General features: G+C 34.2%; 1 protein-coding gene across 1 annotated transcript in view; it reads left to right on the forward strand.

Annotated features, from left to right (window-relative positions):
- The window catches only part of Znf654 (zinc finger protein 654), a 70,211-nt gene that overhangs the window by 1,309 nt on the left and 43,643 nt on the right, over positions 1–25,259 (forward strand). The window contains exon 2 of the mRNA XM_020178322.2: positions 21,760–21,905. Within this exon, the coding sequence (XP_020033911.2) occupies positions 21,760–21,905 (146 nt within the window). The remainder of the gene's footprint in view (positions 1–21,759; positions 21,906–25,259) is intronic.

The following is a 25,259-nucleotide window of genomic DNA, read 5'->3' on the forward strand; positions in this document are numbered from 1 at the left end:
TTCCAACCACTTTTTAGCTGGTTACACTCTTTGCCTTAATACAGGTTACATACACTCTTTGCCTTAATTTGCACTTCTATCAGTAAGGACAGTAGTTAAATGAGTAAATATAAAGTGTTTGTTTCAGTTAGCTATTAATTTCATTCTGGTAACAAGTATGAAATAAAGCTAGCAAGAAATAACCATCATATTTGCTGACATTTGGTTTTATGCTACTATAAGCATTGAAAGAAAAAGGATGAAGTTGATATTTTTAAGTTAGTTTTTAATGCTTAAATTTGTCTTGCTTTTACTTTTTTCACTTACGTCACAGATAAATTGGTTTGAAAGTTGAAACTGTCTTGGCATAAAGGATGTATGAATTTCTTCAGCATCGAGACACCATACTTTTGGTAGACTTTGTATCTACAGGAATTTTAAACTTATGAAAATTAGAATACAATTGGTATTTTGAATGTATTCAGTGGCAAAAATGTTTTTGCGTTTTTCTGTTTTGCTTTTTTATATCACTAAGGAAAAACTTGGCTCTGTTTACACTTTTCTTTCTTTCCTCTTTCTGCTGGGGATTGAAGTCACAATCTAAGCTGCACCTTTAGCCTGGTTTTGGTTACATTAGTTTTGTTAATTTATTGGATCAGGTAGCCCTTTTTGCTGAGAATTTGAAGTATTATTTGCTTACCAGAACATTTTTGGAGAACTTTTAACTACTCTTGTTTTGTTTGTTGAAATCAATTTTAAGGACAAATTTAGCCAGTGAAAAACAGTGTCTGCACTTGGGGAGACAGAGGCACTGGATGGTGAGGTCACCCTGGGCTACACTGCAAGACCCAGAACTCCCCCGCCCCCCAAGAAAGTCTGATTATCAGCAGTGAAATATTTTAAGAACAAATGAAACTGAAGATGTCATAAAATTCTGTCTCCTGAATATCCAAGGAAGTAAAACTGAACTTTTACTAACGTTTACCTGAAACCTCATTACACATTTTATAATACTCTAAATTAAATTATCTGTTATTTGTGTTCCTATTCTGGTTCCACCTTGCAGGTGAGCTTTGTGAAGTTCTTTTTTACATTTAGGATATATTTGTTGTACATTCGGGATTCGTTGTGACAATTCCAAATAGGCTTGTATTTATACATTGGTTAGATTGCCCTCACATTCAAACTTCTAGATGGAATAAAAGAATCATTTTTATCTATCACTTACTAGAATTCTACTGTAGTAATTGTTTTATTTATCAGTGAGGAAAACAGTGGGTTATATAGCCTAATTACCATCGATTGTCTCTTTTTAAAGACTGTTTTCTTAATATTTATGGAAGCTAATATTAAGTAACTTGCTTTCATTAGTAAACTACTTAATCATGAATAATCCTTAAAATGGGTAATATACACTTGGATAGGTGACAGTTAACTATATGAATTATATATACAGCCCATGGAATTGAAAAGAAAGGCTACAATTTTTGGAGTGAAGTATGAATCAAAGTTTCTTAGTAGTTGAATGAGTAAAGGGATAGAGTTAGGAAGTCTTCTTTTGAAGAGTTTCTTTCGTCTTTTATCAGAAGACACAGTGTGAAGTTGGATAACTGCCCCTATCACACCCTCTCTTAGCCCTTGACAGTAGTAGACTCTCGATAAATGCTTAAGTGTATTGTTCCTTAACTCATAGTTAATTTGCTTTGATGATGAAAGAGAAAGGAAGTAACTTTTATTGAGAGCCTATTAACTCTTAACCTTGAGGTATCAGTTTACATAGTTAAAAGTGAGGGGTGAACAAGTTAACTTGTCTTAGATTCCAGAGGGTAAACAAGCTGGGATCTGAACCCAACCTTCAATAGCTATTGAAAGCCAAACTGAAATTACAAATAAATCCTCTAATAATTATACAGTGAATTTTTTTGAGGGGGAGGACAAGTTGGTACAAAAGAAACAAGAACAATGTTCCTGAAAGTATTCAAGGAATCACAGCTAAAAAGTTTAGAAAGTACTCTTTCATTATGCCATAGTGGTTTAAAAAAAAATAATTTGAGAAACAGAGCATCCTTGTGTCTTTTGACTTGCTAGTTGCTGTAAACATTTCCTCAATTCCTGCAGGTAACAATAAATTGAAAAATATTTGTTGTCATAACTTGTAAACTAAGCAAATTAAGATACTTTATTCTTAGTTTGGTGCCAGAATGAATATAGTGAGTAAATAAATATTTCTGGAAACACTGTGATATGTTAATGAAAATAGACTTGAAAATTACTATGTACTACAACTGGTGCAATAGCCATCCCATTAGGATGTATAAAATGGGAGAATGACCATAAAGTTCTTAGTACTGTACCTAGCACATAGAGAGGCTTAAATAGATAGAAGCTATTAATATGTCAGTCATGTGAAATCTTCTGAGGGTTTAAGAGAAGCATTAGAGATACTCTAATCTGTAATTTATAGATTGTATCCCACACTAAACTTTAAAGAAAAATTAGAATGTAACAATTCTTAAAAATTCTATTCTGTTAATAAACATTCTGTTTATAACCCAGTGCTCCTGATGAAGCACAATGGTTTGCAAAACAACTACATTTTCTTTATGGCAAGTGTTTTTGAAAAGGAAAGATTTCCTTTCCTGAAGGGGACACTTTTCACCCTTGAAATATATATGGTTGTCATGACCAGCAGCTGGAGCATAAGAGGTCAGAGATGCTGTTGAACACCCTATAGGGCACAGGGTAGCTCCAAGAACAAAGACCTGTCTGGTCTAAAGTAACAGTAGTACCTAGTTGAGAAACTCCACTAAACCTTTACTTTAGGACTCTGAGTTCTTTATGTGTGTAATGCTATTTGTGGCAAAATTTAATGTTTCTTAAATTTTATGCAAGTATTGTGTAAGAGACAGTTTTAACAGAAAAAAAGGGTCTGCCTCACTGTTTTGTAAAAGATATGTGAATGTTTCTTACTTTGGAGAAATTTAAATTTAATTGTCTTAGAAAACAACTTATCTTTTGGTCTTTGTATAGAATTAATATATTTCTAGCCTTATAAATAGGCTATATAGTACATTTTCACCAATTTTGGCTGTTAATTGGAGTTACCTTTTAACTTAATTTTATCAGTGCACATAGTCTAAAAAAGTCACATAAGGCCTAAATATCACAAATTCTTTTTGACTAATAGAGACCTGACTTAACTGGCTTAAACACGGTAGGGATTTATTTCTCAGGTAAAGAGTATTGTTAATAAACAGTCAGGGATTATATGTTGACCCTGCCATTATTGTATTATCATTTACTCTTTCTTATCAATCATCCTTGTCTTCTAGACTTAAATTTGTTTCATGATCCAAGATAGTTGCTGCAATTCTAGCTATTACATCTGACTTCCAGTTGATTGGAACAGGGCATCCCTGTGGTGTAAGTGAAAAGGAGCTTACCCTAAGTCTTGCTCCTTCTAGCTTGTTTCGTTATGTCCATGTGAAAAGAACGTTAGGATGTTTTCTTTCCAAATTTTTAGGTTTTCCTGATCAATTCTTGCCTATGATTCTGTTAGTAAGGAAGGACGAAAACGGATATTACAGCAACAACCAGTTTTTGTTTTTTTTTTTGCTACAGCTTCTAAAAAGTACCAGTCATGTCCTATCCCTTTCCTTCTCTATTTATTCTTCATAGGCAATCACTCTTTTAGTTCTATTGATAATTTAGTTCCACTTAAAATGTTTTTTTTAATTGTACAAGTGATCAGTTGCCCTAGTTGAGAGAAAAGGTAGGGACTCTGTTACCACGTAGCTACTCAGCATACCCTTTGATTTTACCCTATTTTCTCTGTAAGATCTTTCCCCTCAAGTCTCCCTTCTCCAAGTTGTTTCTTAGTCTCTTACTGTTCAGTCTCTCTCTCTAGAGAATTAGGAGTTGTCATTTTGCTACAGGAGGGAATCTGAGGGAGAGTCTTAGCTGGTTTTTCTGATGTAGACTCTGCTTTCACTTCCAGTTTTAGAGGTATGTAGTGCATCAAATTTCTGAGATTTTCTGAGTTCTGAGGCCCTTTGAGCACAAATCAGTTGGTTCCTCAACTCTTTACACTGATGATTTGGGTTTCAGTTTCTCAGGTCTGTTCAATTAGTTACCACTCATCTATTTGATTTCTCGCTACCTAAATGATGGTCATCAAGCTTCCTTTTCCGTTCCTTTTGTCCTTTCCATTTGGGTCTTTCAAGTAAAAGCTTTTATGTTACTTTAGTGGAGTTTGCAGGTGGGAGCAGAAATATGCGTTCAGTCTGTCACATTTAGCTAGATGTTTGAAATTTGTATTCTAGCTAGTAAAGAATAATAGATATGGAACAGAAAAGTGTTAAAAGTAATTTACAGTGGTTTGTTTACTTTTGTAAAAAAGTATCCTAGTTCTCTATTTTGTAGTGAATATTCAGAGCTAGAAATAATTTCATTGCATTGATTTACTTTATTGCAAATTAAAATTTTTAGCTTTTGAAAGTTTTTTTTTTAAATAGTTTCCAAAATTTGGCACATTTAGGACATTTCCTGTGTTCATAAAAGGTGGACTTCATCAAAGAACATTAACTTATTATAATTAGAAAAAGAAAACAAAGTGAACTTTAGACCCTTTTTTTTTTTTTTCTTTTTGTATTACTAGGGTTTGAACTTAGGGTCTTGCTCTTGCTAGGGAAGCACAGTGTCTCTTGAGTCATACCCCAACCAATTTTGCTTTAGTTGATTTTCAGATGGTGTCTCTTGATTTTGCCAGGCCAGTCTAAGACCTCAGTCCTCCTACATCTTCTCACATAGGTGGGAATATGAGGATGGACCACCATGTCTGGCTTGTGTTTTTGAGATGGGATCTCCTAGCTAAATCTTCCCCCATCAGACTGGCCGTTGCCTGTGTCCTCCTTGGACTTTAGATCTTGATGGTCATCTTTGGGCAACTAAATGTTGGTCTTTAATGCTTTTTTAGGTTGACTTTCAGAGCTGAATTCTAATTGTCCATGATAATACTATTTGTAATAGCAAATCACTGAGAACTTCAATGACAGATGACAGAGGAGTTCTCATATATAATGGAATCCTATGATACCTCCCCTAAATCATGTTTATAAAGAGTATTCATATGGGAAGCTTTTTACAGGTTGAATATCTCTTATCCAAAATGTTTGGAACCCGATACAAATGTTTTTAAATTTGGAATATTGGTATATACATAAGATATACTGGTGGTGGGACCCAAGTCTTAACACAGAATTTATTTTATATTTCATATATACCTCCTATGCATAGCCTGAAAGTAATTACATATAATTTTTTTAGTGCACCTTCTATTTTGATTTTGACCTGCCATGTCGCCTGAGGCCAAATGTGGAATTTTCTACTCATAGCATCATGTCATTATTCAAAAAGTGTACTATTTTGGAGCATCAGATTTTGGATTTTTGGGTTAGGAATATTCAACCTATAGTTATAAAAACTGAGAAGACAGGAAAAAGATAGATTCCACTTTTGTAAATAAGAAAGACTGAAAATAAATATACACAATTACAAGCAATGAAAGATTTCTTGGTATGTTTATGGCAGAATTTTATAATGTTCTCTTATACCTGTTTACTTCTTTAGATTTTTTTTTATTAAACCTATACTATTGTAATCAATAGAAAAATAAAGTATAATTTTCATGTCCTTGCCTTACAGATTATTTTCAACAGTGAAATGCAGAGTTGCTTTGGGTATGATGAAATTTTTATTCCCTCCACCCAATGCTTTTTTTTAAGACAGTTGGTTAAGTGAATTTAATAAAGGTCATTTTAGGTTAACCAATGAGATCTTAAGCTTATTTATACAAAGTTCATTAGATATTTACTCTTGCTTACTAAATAACCACACATTACCTTGCTTAAAAAAACTATCTCAAGGGACGGGGCATAGTGGCACTGGCCTGTGATCCCAGTTACGCTGAGTAGGAGATCTGTAAACAGAGATCCAAAGCATTGAGATTTGAGGTCACCCTGGGCAAAAAAGTAAAGGCAGTGAGACCACCATCTCAAATAACAAACTAGGCATGGTGCAGCTTCCCTTTTAATTCCATTTACACAAGAGGCATAGTAGGAAGATCATAGTCTGAGTCTTGTCCCTGAGAAAAACTTGAGACCCTATTGGAAAAATAATACCAAAAGCCATATACATGTTCAACACAATTCCCATCAAAATCACAATGACATTCATCACAAAGATTGAAAAATCAACCTTAAAGTTCGTATGAAAGCACAAAAGACCGTGAATAGCCAAGTCAATACTGAGCATAAAGAGCAATGCTGGAGGTATCACAATACCTGACTTCAAATTATACTACATAGCCATAGCAATAAGAACAGCATGGTACTGGCACAAACAGGTATGAAGACCAGTAAAACAGAATAGAAGACCCAGATGTGAATGAACACAGCTAGACCCACCTAATTTTTGACAAAAGTGCCAAAAACATAGGATGGAGAAAAAGACAGCCTCTTCTGGGAATACAGGGTATCTGCCTGCAGAAAACTGAAACTAGATGCATGCCTGTTACACTGTAAAGTTTCAACTCAAAATGAATTAAGGACCTTAATATAAAACCCAAAACCCTGAAGCTAGTACAGTAAAGAGCAGGGAATACAATGGAAGCAAAAGACATAGGCAGTGACTTCCTCATTATAACTCAACTGGCTCAGCAACTAGGAGAAAGGATCAACAAATAGGATTACATGAAATTAAAAAGCTTCTGCACAACAAAAGACATGGCTTCTAAATTGAAGAGGCTATCCACAGAATGGGAAAATTTTTTTTCCAGCTATACATCAGACAAGGCACTGATACCAGAATACACAAGGAGCTCAAAAACTAAACTCCCCCAAAATTCAATGGCCCAATGAAGAAATGGGCAAATGAACTGAACTGAGTCTTTTCAAAGGAAGAAGTCCAAATGGCTAAAAAGACACCTGCAAAAATGCTCACCATCTCTGGCCAAGTCAAAACCACACTAAAATTCCACCTCACTCCTGTCAGAATAGCTACCATCAAGAACACAAATAACAATAAATGTTGGCGAGGATATGGGGAAAAAGGAACCCTCATACACTGCTGGTGGGAATGTAAGCTAGTACAACCACTATGGAAAACAGTATGGAGGTTCCTTAAAAAACTAAGAATATATCTGCCATATGCCCAGCAATACCACTCCTAGAGATATTCCCAGAGGAATGTGAATCAGGTTACTACAAAGGCAACTGCGCACCCATATTCACTGCAGCGCTATTCACAACAGCTAGCTATGGAAGCATAGCTAGATGCCCCACTTCTGATGAATGTATTAAGAAAATGTGATATTTATACATGATGGAATTTTACTCAGCCACTAAGAAGAGTGAAATTTTGTTATTTGCAGGTAAATGGATGGAACTGGAAAACATCATCTTAAGTGAATTTCACCAGGCTCAGAAGGCCAAAAGCTGCATGTTCTCTCTCATAAGTGGAATACAGACAATATAAATGCAGCAATATTAGTGAAATTATGAAACACTGGTCACATTAAGGAGAAGTCACATATGGGAGGGGTAGGGTATAGGAAGGAAACTAAGAAATTGAATATGGTTTATATATTCTCTATACAAGAATGAATATAGAAATCTTAAACCAGCTGAAGCCACCACAAGAAAGGACTAAGGTAGAATGAAGAAAATTCTAGGAGATAAACCAAATGGGGTTATAATACATATCACAAGGAAACTCCCTATTGTTTATCTCAAACAAGCAAAAATGTTATTTTTTTTTCTTTTTTCCTTCTACAAATTCAAAGAACAGGAGGGCAGAAGAGGTCCTGCCTGGGCGGGGAGGGAGTGTTGGTACAGTGGGAAAGAGGAGATGTGGGGGAGGAGGAAGAGGGTAAGATGGTGAATAAGGTACAACAAAATGTGTACCTACTGAGACAATTCCAGGAACTGGGGGAGGGGACAAATGAAAGCCATGAGGTGGTGAATTCAAGTATGATATATTTGATACGTTGTAAGAACCTCTGTAAATGCCACAATGTACCCCCATCCAGTACAACAAAGGAAAAAAAAAAGCACTGGGGGCGTGGCTTAAGTTGTAGAGTGGCTGCCTAGCATTTATGAGGTACTGGGTTTACTCTTCAATTTTAGTTTTGTACATAAAATGACAGAAGAAAATGTCTTGAAGTGGAGTTCATTGCTTTTAAGTTTTTAATGATAGCATCACTTCACAGTCCTGCCAAAAAGAAGGCCATTTAAAAAAGTTTTCCTTCCAAAATTTGATAAGCTATACCTTAACAATTACAAAGAAAAAAAGAGCATTTTAAATCAAATTTCAGAAATCTGTGTTAAAATATGTATCTGGCAAAGCATTTTAAAAATATGACCAATAAAATCTAGCCAATTGAATACCACTTTAAATGTGTATCAATATGAAATGGTAAGGACTTTAGGGAATGGTGAGACCCTAGTAACCACTTAAATATGAAAGGTGTTGATTTGTGTAGTATGTTATAAAGTGTACTACATTAATACTTTGTACCATGAACTCCAAAGTAGCTGTGCATAGGAAATTAACCGAAAGACTCCATCTGAACAGTAGAAAAATGACTGATGAATATACTGAAGCTAGTCACTGACAAAGACTCTGGGGATCTAGTGCTAAGCAAACAGCCATTGCCCCTATTTTTTGTGTACAGTTAAAACTTTGATTATTGCTATGAAGAAAAGATATACAATACTATAATGGTGGCTAATAGGCTTGACTATTTTGAAATTCTTAGGTAAGTTGAGCTATGTTGAAATTCTTTAGTTTGAACATGCTGAATTAAGATACTTTTGCCTTATCTAAGGAGAGCTCAGAGATAGCCGAATTTAAAGAAACCATAGCTCAGAAGGGAGGTTTCATTATTAGAGCAGTGTGAATATAAGCTCTCAAAAGAGAAAATAACAGAGTAGGAAAAAGAAGAGAGCTTAGAATTGAAGCTTGAGGAACTCCAGTTAAGTGGCTTAATAGCAAAAGATGGTACTTAAAATGAAGTTTGAGAGGCTTATAGAGATTGTAGAAAACCAGGAAACTGGTGTCACAGAAGGCAAGGTAAAAGAATGTTTCAGGATGGGGTGAGTGGTCACCAGCAGGAGAAAAAGTCATCTGTTGAAAGTGCATGTAAGTAGCTGTAAATAAAGAAGGGAGGTCTAAAATGGTAGCTGCTTAGAAAGGTAGGTTAAATTGATCTGCACGGCCCCTTGACTTGCCTGATTATGAATGTAAAGTGATCTCTAGTCTGCACCTTTGTTTATCCATGCTTATCTGCCTAGGTGAAGGCATGGAAAACATGATTCATTCATTCAGGACTGGGTGATACGCTATCTTTGAGAAAGAAGGGGACCTGTTCATTTTCTGGCTCCATTTGTGGCAAACAGCACAGGGAGGTAAAAGGAGAAGACACAGAAGGAAGAGAAGTGATTATATCAGTGGCTATTACTACACAGATGAACATCGTTGCTCTGTATTCTCTGAAAATATGGGCATATCTGTACTATCCCAAAAAGTATGTACTCAGTTTATTAATACATGTATTTTTACAATTAGAGTTTACTCACATTACCAGTATGTTTTGGGTATTCTTAAGTTTAAATTGTCTACATTCTCACTACCTACCATTACCTATTGTCTTAGTCTATTTTCTGTTGCTAAAATAGAACACTGCAGACAGGATAATTTATTAAGACAAGAAATTTCTTATAGTTGTGGAGGCTAGGAAGACCAAGGTTCAGGGGCTGAATCTGATGAGGGCTGAGTCAAATGTGGTAGAAAGCATTATGTGACAAGAGCAAGTTAGCATGTTTACTCAGGTCTCTTTTCCTCATAAAACCACTAATTCCATCATGATTGCCCCATCCCGGGAACCTCATCTAATATTCTTTATCTCCCAAAGGCTCCGCCTCTAAATACCATTAACATATGAATTTGGGAATTAAGTTTCCAACACATGAACTTTGGCACCACTAGTCAAACTATGGCACCACTAATTTTATATGTATGTATGTAATTTTTTAATATCAGGAAAACTTTTATAGGAATGTTCTATATATGTATATTACTCATCTTTTCAGTGTGTTCCATGGATCAGAGAGATCATAAGTGCTTTGCCTGTTTTATCTCATTTAATCTGCCACCCCATAGGGTATGTACCCTAATTCTCATTTTACAGATCTAAAATGAGACTAAGCCTGGGAGATTAAATGGCTTGACTAAGTCCTGTACCTGGTATGATCAGAGTGGAACCTCCCCAGTCTGTCAAAAGTCAGTCAGTTATTGCAGTAGACACAGCCATTTATTACACCTTATAATATGCATTTGATAGGTATTATAGTACATGTGGGTATGTATTTGTTATTTAGTCATTAAGATATATTGTAAGCACACATGTAATTGTCACAATATATCCCTCTTGTAGAATTATTACATGTTAACAAAAAAGCAATATTGAGTAGAAGTAATAGACACCAGTCAAAAAAAAAAAGGACAAAGGCAGTAAAAGAAAAAGATGTTCATGAATGTGAAAGAGAGAAAATGGAAAAAAATTAAATTTAAGCTCTCAGAAGTTCCTCAACTTATTTTCCTCCTAACCCATGTGAATGGGATATACTTATCTCAGAGAAGCAGTTCTCAAAATAAAAAAAGTTACCATACCTATCCTCACCCCTCCCTTGTGTGCTCTCGCTTTTATCATGTGCTCATAGTACAATCCCCTTGTTGTGTTTGCCCTTGATCTAATGTCCACATATGAGGGAGAACATACGATTTTTGGTCTTTTGGGCCAGGCTAACCTCACTCAGAATGATGTTCTCCAATTCCATCCATTTACCAACGAATGATAACATCTCGTTCTTCTTCATGGCTGCATAAAATTCCATTGTGTATAGATACCACATTTTCTTAATCCATTCGTCAGTGGTGGGACATCTTGGCTGTTTCCATAACTTGGCTATTGTGAATAGTGCTGCAATAAACATGGGTGTGCAGGTGCCTCTGGAGTAACAGTCTTTTGGGTATATCCCCAAGAGTGGTATTGCTGGATCAAATGGTAGATCGATGTCCAGCTTTTTAAGATTAGCCTCCAAATTTTTTTCCAGAGTGGTTGTACTAGTCTACATTCCCACCAACAGTGTAAGAGGGTTCCTTTTTCCCCGCATCCTCGCCAACACCTGTTGTTGGTGGTGTTGCTGATGATGGCTATTCTAACAGGGGTGAGGTGGAATCTTAGTGTGGTTTTAATTTGCCCTTAATGCAGAGAAACTAAAGCAGATACCTTAAAAGCAACTGAGGCCAATAGGAAAAGGGGACCAGGTACTAGAGAAAAGGTTAGATCAAAAAGAATTAACCTAGAAGGTAACACACACTCACAGGAAATCAATGTGAGTCAATGCCCTGTATAGCTATCCTTATCTCAACCAGCAAAACCCCTTGTTCCTTCCTATTATTGTTTACACTCTCTCTACAACAAAATTAGAGATAAGGGCAATAGTTTCTGCTGGGTATTGAGGGGGGGGGAGCGGGAGGGGGTGGAGTGGGTGGTAAGGGAGGGGGTGGGGGCAGGGGGGAGAAATGAACCAAGCCTTGTATGCACATATGAATAATAAAAGAAAAATGAAAAAAAAAAAAAAGTTACCATGATGAATACGAACCTGTTGTTTTATGTTTATTTCTTGTATTTTTAAAGCAGGAGGTATGGGGTTTGTTTTAAATATTGTTTATAAATGATTAAATTTAAAGTTTCAGTCTCCATGTTATTATTTTTGGTGACACTGGTGTTTGAACTAAGTGTCTCGAGCTTACAAGGGCAGGCAATCATACTGTTTGAGGCACTCCCTCCAGCCTTCTCCATATTATTTTGATTTAATCTTGGGAAATTCTGCCAACTTAAAATTGAAATGCATTTTTGGACTTTATTATCTGTCAATTTACCATCCTTTGAAAACTTTTGCCAAAGATTTCTCACATTATAGATCAGCACCTAAAATTTAGAGTAATATTTATTTAGAGTAGCATCTAAAATTTGTGCGTACTCCATGCTCATGAGGATGTGGTGAAACTGGTACCTCATTTTCATCTGGAAGAGAACCACAACCTTTGGATCACAAATCACCTGAAAAATAACTTGTGCCTTTTGACTTAGTCATTTTTCTTATACCATTCATTTCTTCGAAAATATAAACTTGGATATAAAGATAATCATAGCATTAATTATAATTAGTGAAATAGTTGAAAATTCAAAAATAAACAAACCCTTGAAAATAATGGAGTATTTTTTAACTCTCATAAATTAAAATATTTCAGCCCTAAAATGATGTTTTCAGCAACTATGTAATGACCTAGAAAAATATAATTCCAAAATTATGTGACAAAATTTGTAACAGGAATTACATAGTTTGACTATAGGCCAGTCCATTTCCACTGTACTTACATTTGAAATTTGGAGGGAGAAAAATCAGATGAACTGTTTCACTAGAGAATATCTATCTATCTGTCTATCTGTGTCATCCATTTGGCTGTACTGGCGTTTGAACTCAGGACTTTGTACTTGTTAGGCAGGTGCTCTACTTGAGCCACATCTCCAGCCTGAAGGAGGATTTCTTGATGATAATCCTTTAAGACCATTTGCATTTTTTAGGACAACTTTGAACTCTATTGTTTGTAAAAAGTTATATTTGCATTTTCTTTGTGAATAGGTCCAAGGTGTTTTAATCAGATTCCCTTAAATATTTCAGAACTTGACATAAAAATAAATACACCAATAATAATAAAAATACACCAAAATTATGAACTTTTGCTGTAAACCATTGTGACACAAATAGCACTGCCTGATTTTACCTTGTAAGTAAGCATTCGTGTAGTCTGCAGATTCATTTATTTTATGTGACTTCTTCCATGAAATAGCAGGGTTGAGTTAAGATGAAGGCTGTATGGCCCATAAGCTACTTCCTTGCACTTTAAGAAAAAAAAAAAAAAAGAAAGAAATCTCAGTCCCTGCCCTAGATTCTCATTTATTCTTTGTAACAACTTTATAAATACAATTTTTATCTTCATTTTATGAATGATATAGCTGAGACTCAGAAATGTTAAGCATCTACTCTCAAGACATCTAGCTAGAAAAGTGAAAATGTTAATTTGATGTTAATAATGGTTATATGGATGATTTTTTTCTTCAAATATTATGCAAATTTACATATTTATAATTTGTAATCGAGGCGAAGAAGGTATAAAATTGGAACAGAATTGTAAGAATGTTAAAACTCATTTGTTTTTTCTTAATTTATTTGATTTCCATGTGTCATCCTGTGTTTACAAACTTCGAGTAAATAAGGAATTTTACTTCTGATCCTGGCACATAATGAACCAGTGAGGATAGGGTCTAGCAATCTATGTTTTGCATAAACCTTGCATATTTATATATGCACTAAAGTTTGAGAACCACCGTACTAAACATCGTCTCAGAAACTATTTTGTTATGTGTTAAGTATATGTTAAGACTGGAAAATGTACTAGTCCAGATCTTGGCTTAGGAGTTTGAATTCTGTGAACATTTAAAGAGCTTAAGCTCAAAGCAGTCCTATTATAAGTCTTAAAATGTTATTTTTAAGACAGATGAGGGGAGATAAGGACTGAAAGCCTACACCAAAAAGGAAGCTATAGGGAGTATTTAGAAAATGCATAATTGAGAGCTTATCTGGGTGGTGGCAATGAAAAGGGAGAGCTAAGAACAATTATTCGAAATGTAGTGGAAATAAAGTACTTAGCATCTTATTGAATGTGGAGACAAGGCCCAAAAGAATTCTATGAAATTGCATTGGATTCTGATTATAAACATCTGGGAATATAGTGGCAGTTTTTAAAAATAAATAGTAAAAGAAACAATTAAGGGAGCTATATAAACAGTATACTTTTGGTTCTGTTGATTTAAAGAATTGGTACATTTTTTTCAACTGCCAAATTGATACATCCTTAAAAAAGGAGAGACAGAAATTGTTAATCATTAGTTTAAGGGTACAGTTTCATTGAAGATACCCATCCCCATTTAAAAGTAATGGATTTTTGAATCACTGATAATTTTTACTGAAATGTAGAACTTACTTGCTTTCTCCTTTTAGCAGTGCTTCAATCTGTAGCGTATAAGTTCTTTTAAAGGAGGCTGCTTCTGTGCTTCTGTGACTTAGCTACGATTTTTTTGTTGTTGTTTATTTTTGTGCTTCTGGGGATATCAAATCATCAGACATAATTTTGTTGAGCTTGTGCTCTATCACTGAATATATCCCCACCCCTGCCATGATAGTTTTTAAGTTTAAATTTCCTTTCAGGTCTTAATTTAGGAAATGAGCAGCTTTGATACAGGGGATTAAATGTATAAAATTCAATCACCTAATAATGTATCAAATTTGAACAACTGAATTATCTCCTATTACCAAATTTAAAGTCTAGAGTCCAAAATGGTTAAGACCCAGACTTCTTTCTTCCTAGAATATACGTTTATCTGAACCAAAATGTCTATTGTATTCCTCTATTATTTAGAGCTGAAGATTTTTCCAGCTAAGGCTTGGGTTATCTTCTTCTGATTGGGAATGGTCCTATTAAAGATAATTACTTAATCCCCAATCCTTTTTTGTTTTATATTTTTTAAAAGTTCAGAAGGTCAGTAGGCGAAGCATTTATTACTGAACCTAGTCCCATACTTACTAAGTTTAGAAACAGTAGTATTTCCCTGAATTTAGTACATAGAACAGTTGGCTCACAGTACTTTTGCCAATAGGATTTAACAATATCAGAGGGAAAATATAGGATACATAATGTATTAGCTAGCTATTTCATTGTGGTAACAAATACTTGAGAAAACAACTTAAAGAGAAGAAAGACTTATTTTGGCTCATGGTTTCTAAGATTTCAGTCTATTATTGGATGACTCCATTGCTTTGAGTCTGAAACAAAGCAGAATCATCATGGTAAGGAACACATGGCAGAACAGAGCTGCTCACTTCATGGCAGCAAGGATGGAAATGGGCCCAGGACATGATGCAGCTCCTAAGAATACACTCTAAGTGATCTACTTCTTTCAGCTCAGCCCTGCTTCTGAAAGTTTCCATTCCCTCCCAATCATGCCATCAAATCAGTGGATTAATCTATTGGTTTGGTCCAAGTCTTCATTATCCAGTCACCTCCCAATGATTGGATTCACCAGTTGGGGATCAAGCTTTCAATACATAAGCCTTTTGGGGGACACTTCATATATTAAGCATTACATACAGAAAATACTTTACGAAGTCATTTGGTTTTCTCAGCAGGGTGCCAGTCTGTTGTGTCTACTGCCAGCATCCATAACTTGTATTTAAATTTTACTAGAAAACCTAATCAAGTTGTTAATTGTGCCAAAATGTTGTAATTTTGACTAGGAGAGCTTACCAACAAACATTTCTTCCTTCTTAGAAGTAGTATCTATTGTGTTTTTTTTTTTTTTTTAACAAAGTTTTACAAATTTCCATGGATAGCAACCTTAGACACCAGTTCTTAATTGGTATTTCCTACTTTAGATTTCCTTCATATTAAAATCTTTGTTTTATCTCTTCTATATTATATTGGCACTCTTGTACTGAAAATAAATACTATATCCATGCAGTGGCATAGCTTCTTCTTTCTCTTGCAAAGTATGCACCACTTGTGGTGTATAAAGTTCCAAGCATAGTCATTGCCCTATAGTCTCCTCAGCCCCAATGTTTTGCCTTTCTTTCTGTATTTCTCTGTTACCTGGACTGTTGCCACTCTCCTGAAATTCTAAGGCCTACTGAATGAATTGTAAAAGCACTCTTCTTGTTCCCCACACTTGTGTCACTTATATAATAACCATCAGCAGTTACCTGAAAAGAAGTTGCTTTTGGTGTTTCTAAAGTTTGTTTTGAAGTCCAGTGAAGACAGTATCTCTTCTACTCCATGTAATTTTAGACCTTTTCTTTTACTGTTTTTAGTTGTTCTAGGTCTTACTTAATTTGAGTTCTTTCTTTTTTTTTTTTTTTTTTTTGTAGTACTTAGGTTTGAACTCAGGGCCTACACCTTGAGCCACTCCACCAGCCCTTTTGTTGTGATTGTTTTTTTTTGAGATTGGGGCTTAACTATTTGCCTGGGCTGGCTTCGAACCACAATCCTCCTGATCCTGAGTAGCTAGGATTATAGGTGTGAGCCACAGGCATTCAGCAATTTGTTTGATTTATTGACAGTATAAACATTCTTTTTGTCACATTTCTTTCAGCAATAGTAGGATATGTCATTTTAGAGATACACAGCTGTGTTTTATTTTTTAGGCTATTAAAATTTTGTCCACCCCTCTTATGTTCCTTTTCCTTTCTCTTTGCTTTTTGCTCCTTCAATTTTCTCTCGTTATTTTCTACAATTCAAGTCAAGGAGTTCTGAATTCATCAAAAAGCATTCAGTATCAAACAGATTTTACAACCTTCATCCTTCTGACTTAAGAAAAATCTTAACTAGCCCAAACATGAAACCCCGGACTGACCATCTACTTTGTTTCTGTTCAGTGCTGTTTCTTGTTTACTCCCCTGAGGCCTAGTTGAGTTCCTGGAATACTTTATTGGCACCAGGCTATACCACATATTACTGTTTGCATTACCTATAAATTTGAAATGCTTAAGATATTTTAAGATAATCTTCCTGCTTTATTATTTTTCAGATCTGTGCAGATTTTGAAAAATCTGTTACCTTGTACAGATTTTATGTTACCAATCTTAGTCTTCAAGGTATGGCTTTTCATCTGCTCTTATCAATTTTCCATCTTTTTTTAAAGAAGCATTTTCCATAGTTGGATTTCTAGTGTGGTTTATTCTTCAAATTTCTATCCTACAGTTAGCTTCTATGCCTCAGGTATCTTTGGAACCAGTCATCCTTTCTTTCTAGTAAGTAACAACTATCTACTTCTTTTGTCCTCCAATTCCATCTTTCTGAACAGTTAGTTCTGGAATATATCTCCTTTTTTCTCTCTTAATGTCTAGTCTGACTTTTTAAAAAAATTTCTTTTATTCATATGTGCATACAATGTTTGGGTCATTTCTCCCCCCTTCCCTCTACCCCCTCCCTTTCCCTCTGCCCCCTTCCTCTCCCCTCCTACCCCCTCACTACCAGGCAGAAACTATTTTGCCCTTATCTCTAATTTTGTTGAAGAGAGAGTATAAGCAATAATAGGAAGGACCAAGGGTTTTTGCTAGTTGAGATAAGGATAGCTATACAGGGAGTTTACTTGCATTGCTTTCCTGTACATATGTGTTACATTCTAAATTAATTTTTCTCGAACTAACCTTTTCTCTAGTTCCTGGTCTCCTTCTCCTATTGGCCTCTGTTTCCTTAAAGGTTCTGCATTAGTTTCTCTACATTGAGGGCAACAAATGCTATCTAGTTTTTTGGTGTCTTACCTATCTTCATACCTCCCTTGTGTGCTCTTGCCTTATCATGTGATCAAAGTCCAATCCCCTTGTTGTGTTTACCCTTGATCTAAAGTGTGCATATGAGGGAGGACATACGATTTTTGGTCTTTTGGGCCAGGCTAACCTCGCTCAGAATGATGTTTTCCAGTTCTAGTCTGACTTTTAAGAATTTTTTAATTAATTTTTTTGTGTGGGACTGCGGTTGAATTCAGGGCTTCATACTTGCAAATCAGGCATTCTACCTCTTGAGCAACACCTTCAGTCTATTTTGTTCTGGTTATTTTGGTGATGAGGTCTTGTGAACTATTTGTATGGGCTGGCCTCCAAACACAATCCTCCCAATTTCAGCCTCCCAAATAGCTACTAGCATTATAGGAATAAGAGTTTAGAGTGAATGCTTATTCTTCAGGAAGTCCCTGGTTTTTTTTTAATATATTTTAATCCTCATGTTCTCTTTTTATTAATTCTGCCACTGTTATTTTAATATAAGTGCATCATTTTTTTTTTTTAAAAAACAAATTTAGTTCATCTTGAAACTGAGCAAACCTGGTACCTCGTGTTAGTGTTTATTCATCTCTCAATTTTGTCTTCATCTGTTTCTCTCCATGCATATATTTTGGGGTTCCATTATCCAGGCACTTTAATGCTTATGAAGGAAGTGTTTCATGTATTATTCTCCCTTCTGACTTCAGAAATGAAAATTGACAAAACTGACAGAGATGGACATTTATTTAAATTTTAAAATTACTTTTTTTTATATAAGAGGAGATCTTAAGCTATTTCCAGGCTCTGACCTCACTCAAATGCAGTGAATGCTGAAAATTCAAGGTGAAGAGAACCAAAACTGTACATTAGCCTTGACCTTGAGCTGGTGGTTCTAAGTTTTGTTAACTTCACTTCTATAAAGTAAGTGAATTTTAGAGGAGGATGAAATTTGTCCTCACAGAGGTATTTTTTTAGGACTAAATTCCTACTTTACAAACAAGAATGGGGAGTAAAGAGAAAAAGTTTGCTCTAAACTCACAATATCCAGAATTTAGGTAAAGGACACAGATCGAAGAATCAAAATGGAAGAGGGGAATTCTGAATGAATTTTTGCTGTTTACCCTTCTCACCTCTATTTCATTCACCAATATACACATCCTGTTTTCTGACTCCATTTTCTGGCATGCAGAAAATGTTGTGGCTACAAAAAGAAGAAAAAAAAAGTTGTGCCATTAAAGTATATTGGAAATAAAATGTTCCTCATTTTATTTGAAAAACTTTCTATTGTGGGAATGCAAAAAAAAAATTACTTCTGTGATAAGGATTTGAAGTAACACATAGGAAAGATAAATGAAAATGCTATATACTGTTCATGTAAAAACTAGTAGAATGCAATTTAACAGAATATTTTAAAAAACTGAAGAAGTCGTAACTGATTTTAAATAATAACAAATATTTCAGCTCAAAGAGTTTCTTTATGGTGTGATTAATGGCAATCATCTGTCAAGCCAAGGCTGGTTTTAAGTATGGAGATAATTCTTTATCATCTGTATTATAATTTCCCCATATTCTTTCTTGACTCACAAGAGCTCCTTTATTTTGTATTTGTGTTTGTTTTGAGGTGAGTTTTGTAACTGTAAAAACTATTTGATAGCTCAGTTGCTTTTATGAAATGTATTTGAACTTAATATGATAGTGTTAAATGTGGAATCCTTTTATTAGCAAGTATAATACTCTGCATGTTTTAAACTTTTATGTATTTTTGTGTTGAACTAGTTTAGTATGATTTTGATATATTTTCTTTCCTCTTGGATGGGATGAATTCTTAAGACTTCATTTAATTTCATTCTTTTCTGTGAAAGTTTTTATCTTCTGTTAAAGTAGCAAATATGAGTGAAGGGGGTCAGTTTTCTGCTTAGGTAGAAAATAGAACTACTTCACTAAAAATATCTTTTCTAACAAGAGGATTTTCAAGTTAGGAATGAAATGTGGTTAAAAGAACTAAAGCCCTAAATAGATAAGGAATGCTTATAGGGTCTTTTTTAAAGTAAGTTTAAATTTTATCCTGGTATACTGTAGGGAACACTTTGCATAGAACCATAGTAATGTTTGAAGAATCAGAGAACTGAAGAATTGATGTTAGTCTAGATATGGGCAAGTATACCATTTTCCAAAATGGTGTGTTATGGGACCATCAACCACTAAAAGTAATATAATGTCAATTAAAATTACTAAGGTTTATTAAGTAAATGGTTGAGAATAGTAAGAAAAGCATATCAATCTCTAACTTTCACTATGGGTTCATTAAACCAGATTGTTGCAACTATTAATTTCTACTTTTTAAAAAATAGGTAATAGAAAAATCTGGCAGTAACATGGGAGATGTGGCAGACTTACCATATGTGGTTTTCAACTTTCATTTTTCTTCTTTGTTTAGCAAATTTTCTTATTATGAACAAATAGAGAAATGGGGAGTGGGTTTAATATGAGCAGCTGATTACACGTCCTTACTAAAAGGATATTGATTAATGGCCCGTAATGTATTATTGAAAGACCTGAACTTGGCCCTATAATCAGTCTGTGTGTGAATTATTTTTTTGTAAAATAAAAATGATGATAATAACTTTGATAAACCTCCCTCTTAGATTTATAGGTGACATGAACTGAGAGTAAATGCTAAATTAGGTAGAAATGCAGGAATGATGATTTGGGTTGACACTAAGAATAGGAAAAATGAAACTTAAGTTATGTAGAACTCGTTTAATAGCAATTTGTGTGAAAAAGATACAGCATTTTTGCTGACCCAAAATCAATAAAATAAACCCTCAAGCTGCATTAATATAATCATAGAGCCCCAAACAGGGATGTGATAGTGTCATTGATTCTGACTGAATTCAGCCTAGAGTCTTATGTTCCATTCTGGGATCTATGTTTGAAAGGAATATGGATGATAATTTAGAGCATGAACAGGATATGCTATTGAAAACTATGAAAATTTTAGAGACTACTGAGTAATATTTGAAATAGTTGAAAGGATGGAAGATACTTAATCTAGAGAATAAAGTATAATGAAGTATATGATAGCTGACATATAATATTTTATGAGACTTGCATATTTTTGTATCATTTTAGAAATCCAAACTAGAACTGATACATAGATGTCACAGTTTTTGCTTTGTAATGAATTTCTGATAAATGAGTATGTAAACTTAAATTGTCTTGAGGTGGTGAATTATGTATCAGTAGCAATTATTTATATTGTTAAACCCTCTGGGAATGATACATAATAGGTATTCATGTTCTAATAGGTTGACTAGATAATCTTCAAGATTCTTTTTAGCAGTCAGATATGAAATATGATTTAGATTTATAGTGCTTACTCCATTTTCCTTTTTGAAAAGGTTTAGCCTTACCTTATTCATAGAAACTATTAAAGACCTTCATATTGTAAAAATAGCAACTTTAAGGAGTAGTGAATTTCAAAGAGTTTTGCATACTTTATTAAGCACCCAAAGTACTGGGTTTCAGGCTGCTTGCTAGTACAGATTATGTCTTTTGCAGATACCAAGCAACTTTTAACTTACCAGAATCTATTTCTAAATCATTTTCGTGTTTTTAAAGTATGACTTTTAATTTTACAGTCTATCTACAAAATTATCCTGATGAGAAGGTCAAAATGACAAATGAGTTTTATTAAGAATTTTTCTTTAACTTCATTCACTGTTGAGAATTGTAAGAAAAATGAATCCTCAGGTATCTGTTCAGGCGGGTGTTCTTTTGGACTCTTTCCCATAGTATGGTATAGGTTAAATATTCATAATCAGAGCACTCATACTACTCTGTCTTAACGCTCATTTACTGACAGAATGCTTTGAGCTTTATAAATAATGAAATTAATAATGCATGATTATTTCTAGTTATTACTATATTCTATTGCTTAGCTATTTTAATTTTAATCATTGACATTTTCATAAAAGCTGGATGTGGGAAGTGAAAGACATTTGTTACAAAGATTGGTAAAGATGTGGTAGTTGAAGAGTACTGTTATTGATATACTGCATTTTTTTCATGTTTTCAAAGATAATTTTAGTTTCAGATGTATACCAAGAAAATGAAAATAGCACAGGACTTTTCCCTATAGAGATAGGATAGAGATAAGTCATCTGTATTTATGGTGAATTAATGTTTTAGAGTATCTCATAAATTACAAACACATTTTTAAACTTGAAAAGTTGGGAACATTTTCTATTCTAATTACTTTTTTGTATTGCTTCCCTATCAGGTAGTTGAAGATTATGCTGGAAGATGGCAGGTTCCTTTGCCGCAGCTTCAAGTTCTTCAGACTGCACTTTGTTGTTTTACATCAGCCAGTGTGTCATTTCCAGATGAATGTGAGCACGTTCAATATGTTTTGAGTAGTCTTGCTGTGTAAGTACTCTTTATTTCTTATAAATACATTGCTTTTTTTGTTGTGTTTGAGGATTGATTTTTTATTATTTTGTTTGAGGAAGAAACTTTTCCTTCAAAAAGAAATTTTCATTTCTTCACTTAAGTATTTAGATTTAATTTTGGACATATATAACAATTTTACTTTTAGCCTTAGGGATAAATGGAATTGTGATACATAGATTCTCTGGTCACTACAAGCACTTTATTTTTTATAGAATAGAAGTAAATGAGAGAAATAAAGCTAAAAGAGAATAGAGAACGATAATTGGTGAATAAAAGATGCCTACAATTTTCTGGAGCTCAGAAGGGAGAAAGGAGTGGTAACTGAAGCACAGGAGAGCAAGCCACAGATTCATCTGTTTATATTTATTTAGTGGATACTATTGTATCCACAATCCACTAAATTGTGGATTGTGAAACTATTTATCATCACTGCAAAATGCAAAGGAAATATCTGAATATGTTTCATTGAATAACTATTGTGAAACTCTTATCTTTAAATACATACGTAATTGATTATTTGCAAAACATTTCTAAAAAGCTATGTAACAGTTAATATAAGATTATCCTTTATTGTATAAGATAGGAGGAAACCTTTCTGCTTTGTCTTCTACTTTCCAACAGCAGCTATAGAATTTGAACATGCAAGATAGGAAACTGTGAGTAGGAACTGCAATAATTTCGGAGTGTATAGATAAAGTAGTTACTTGAAGATTTCTCACTCAGGCCATTCATCAGGCTTTAGGGCCACGGTGGAATTGGGGATTAGTATTACTGCTTTCTTTTCCTCTAAAAAACGATGTTGTAGCAGTAACATTTGCATTTAAAGATTCCTTCTAAAGTATCCAGTTACTTATTTGATTACCTTAAAAAAAAATCTCGTCAAGGAATTCCAGAAATGCTCACAAGGCTTCCGATTAACTGCTTATGTCCTTATTTTTAAATACTAATAGAGATTAAGGAATAATCAGACATATGAAGAACTCTTTCAACATGGAAAAAATATAGTGGAAGAAAACTGAAAAAGTTCTGAAAGAAGTATTATTGATTTTGGAAACCAAAAATTTTAAATGAAATAAAATTTATAATTAGCATTTTCATAGAGATTTGAGAATATCTTTGAAGGATGGAGAAGATATCTAACATTAAAACATCAACATTGTTCACATGCCCACAGCAGTATTGTGCTGTGTGAAAGGAATACTGAGATACCAAAAATGAGACTGAAGTTTAAAAAAATAGGATGGTTCAAATTTAAAGCTCTGTAGGAAGGTCGGAAAGTATAAAGCTGAAGAAATAAACTAGGATGTAAAACAAAAAAGAGTACATGTACATAGTGCCTCTTTAAAAATTGACTTTTATACATCTAAAATTGTAGGAGGGAAGAAGAGTTTAGAATATAGTATCATTTTTAGATTTATAAGTTATGCAGTATTTTTAAACTATTATTTTTTTTTAAAAATTGACATTCATTTTTGTGATGCCTAGAATATGGATCTATATTAGGACTTTTTGATTATACGTGAAAATTTTTACTCAAGCTAGCTAGAACAGGGAGAGATTTATTACATACCTAAACCACAGAAAAGCAAGAATTGTAGATTTAGGATCTTCTGAATCCAGGGAGTAAAAATTCATGTCTTCTCTTTTGGTTTCTCTCAGAGCTGCTGGTCTAGACTGAGCTTAGTAAACTAACTAAGGATGGAATAAGCTCCCTATTCCTATTTGCAATCCCAAAAATATCTTGGGAAGATCTCTGGCCTAGCCTGGGCAAATATCCACCACTTGGATTAGTCACTTGTGTTAGGAGAATGTGGTAAGATTTTTGACTGGCTGATGACAAGCCAACTGCACGGCTAGGGATGAAGCAGATACTACATGAACAGCCACATCAGAACCATAGTGATGTTGAAGAGCTGAGCTGTTGCCTTAAAAAAGCATGTGAGGGGACTGGGGGCATGGTCCAAATGGTAGAGTTTCTGCCTGGCAAGTGTGAGACCCTAAGTTCAAACCCTAGTACCACACAAAAAAAACATATGAGGAGGTAGTGTCAAAGAAAGATAGCTGGGGCACCAAAACCATTTTATTCTCTACTGATTTTTGAGGAAAATAAGTATTAAAAGACATAAATTATTTGTAAGCATAAGTATTCCTTTTTCCTTTTGAGATTTTCCCTGTATTCCTCCTCTGTATCATCTTTGTTAACTGTACTGTTGTGATGTAAAAGTGCTTTTAACTTTCAAAAGTATTTTTATTTAAAATGTTGCATATTGACTTATTTCATTGCTTGCTAACTTATTACTGCTGCTGCTCATATAAAAATAATATTAAGAAGAATCAAATCTTATATAACATGGACAATGCTAAGTGAAAGAAATTAGTTGTCTGGATTACTTAAGTAGTAATGTTTCTTAAAAGGAATACTTTCTAAGGCAGATGCAGTAGCTCACACCTAGGAAGATTGGGATTTGAAGCCAGCCCACGCCAAAAAAAATTTTGAGATGCCATTTCAACCAATAAAAGCTGAGTGTGGTGGCATGTGCCCATCATCCTAGCTATGTGGAAGGAGTAAACAGGAGGGTCTCATTCCAGGCCAGCCTGAACAAAAACACAAGACCATATCTCCAAAACATAAAGTAAAAAGGACTGGAGGTGTGGCTCACGTGACAGAGCACCTGCCTAGCAAGCATGAGGCTCTGAGGTCAGCCCCAGTAATGCCAAAAGGGTAATTTTCTGTCTTATTTGAATTTACCTTAAGAGAAAAGTGAAATATATTTTCCATACCAGAAGAAAAATGAGCAGATAGAAATATGGTGGTTCTATTAAAAAAAACAGGGAGTGTGTAATAGTATTTTATTTTACTTAAATATTTAACCAGAAAATTCTTTTAACAGTTAATCCATAATTATTTGTTCATTGATTTTTTTTTTTTTTTGTAAAAGTCTGTGCTTAGTTCTAAGAATAAAATAGGAAATGAGATTGATAGGTTCTGTTCTCAAAAACCTTACAGAGCTAAGAGACACTAAATAAGTAGTTATGCTACTATGTAATTGCAATTTTGTGAGATAATTTCAGTGTGTAATGAGAGAGCATAACAAAGGACTTGATCTGGTCTGGTATGCCAGCAAAAATTTTCTGGGTGAGCTAACACTTGCAGACCTCTGAAGGAGTAATAAGAAATAACTCGGGTGAAGGAGCAGAAAATCTTTCTGTGGAGATAGACATTCAAGGTACTTAGACAGGAAGTCAGAATTTAACAGACTTTATTATGTTTGCAAAATACATTATTTCTATCATGTATTTTTAAATTTTATTCATTTGACAAACTAAAAT

Source organism: Castor canadensis, chromosome 5 (assembly GCF_047511655.1).
Source record: "Castor canadensis chromosome 5, mCasCan1.hap1v2, whole genome shotgun sequence".
NCBI classification, from domain to species: domain Eukaryota; kingdom Metazoa; phylum Chordata; class Mammalia; order Rodentia; family Castoridae; genus Castor; species Castor canadensis.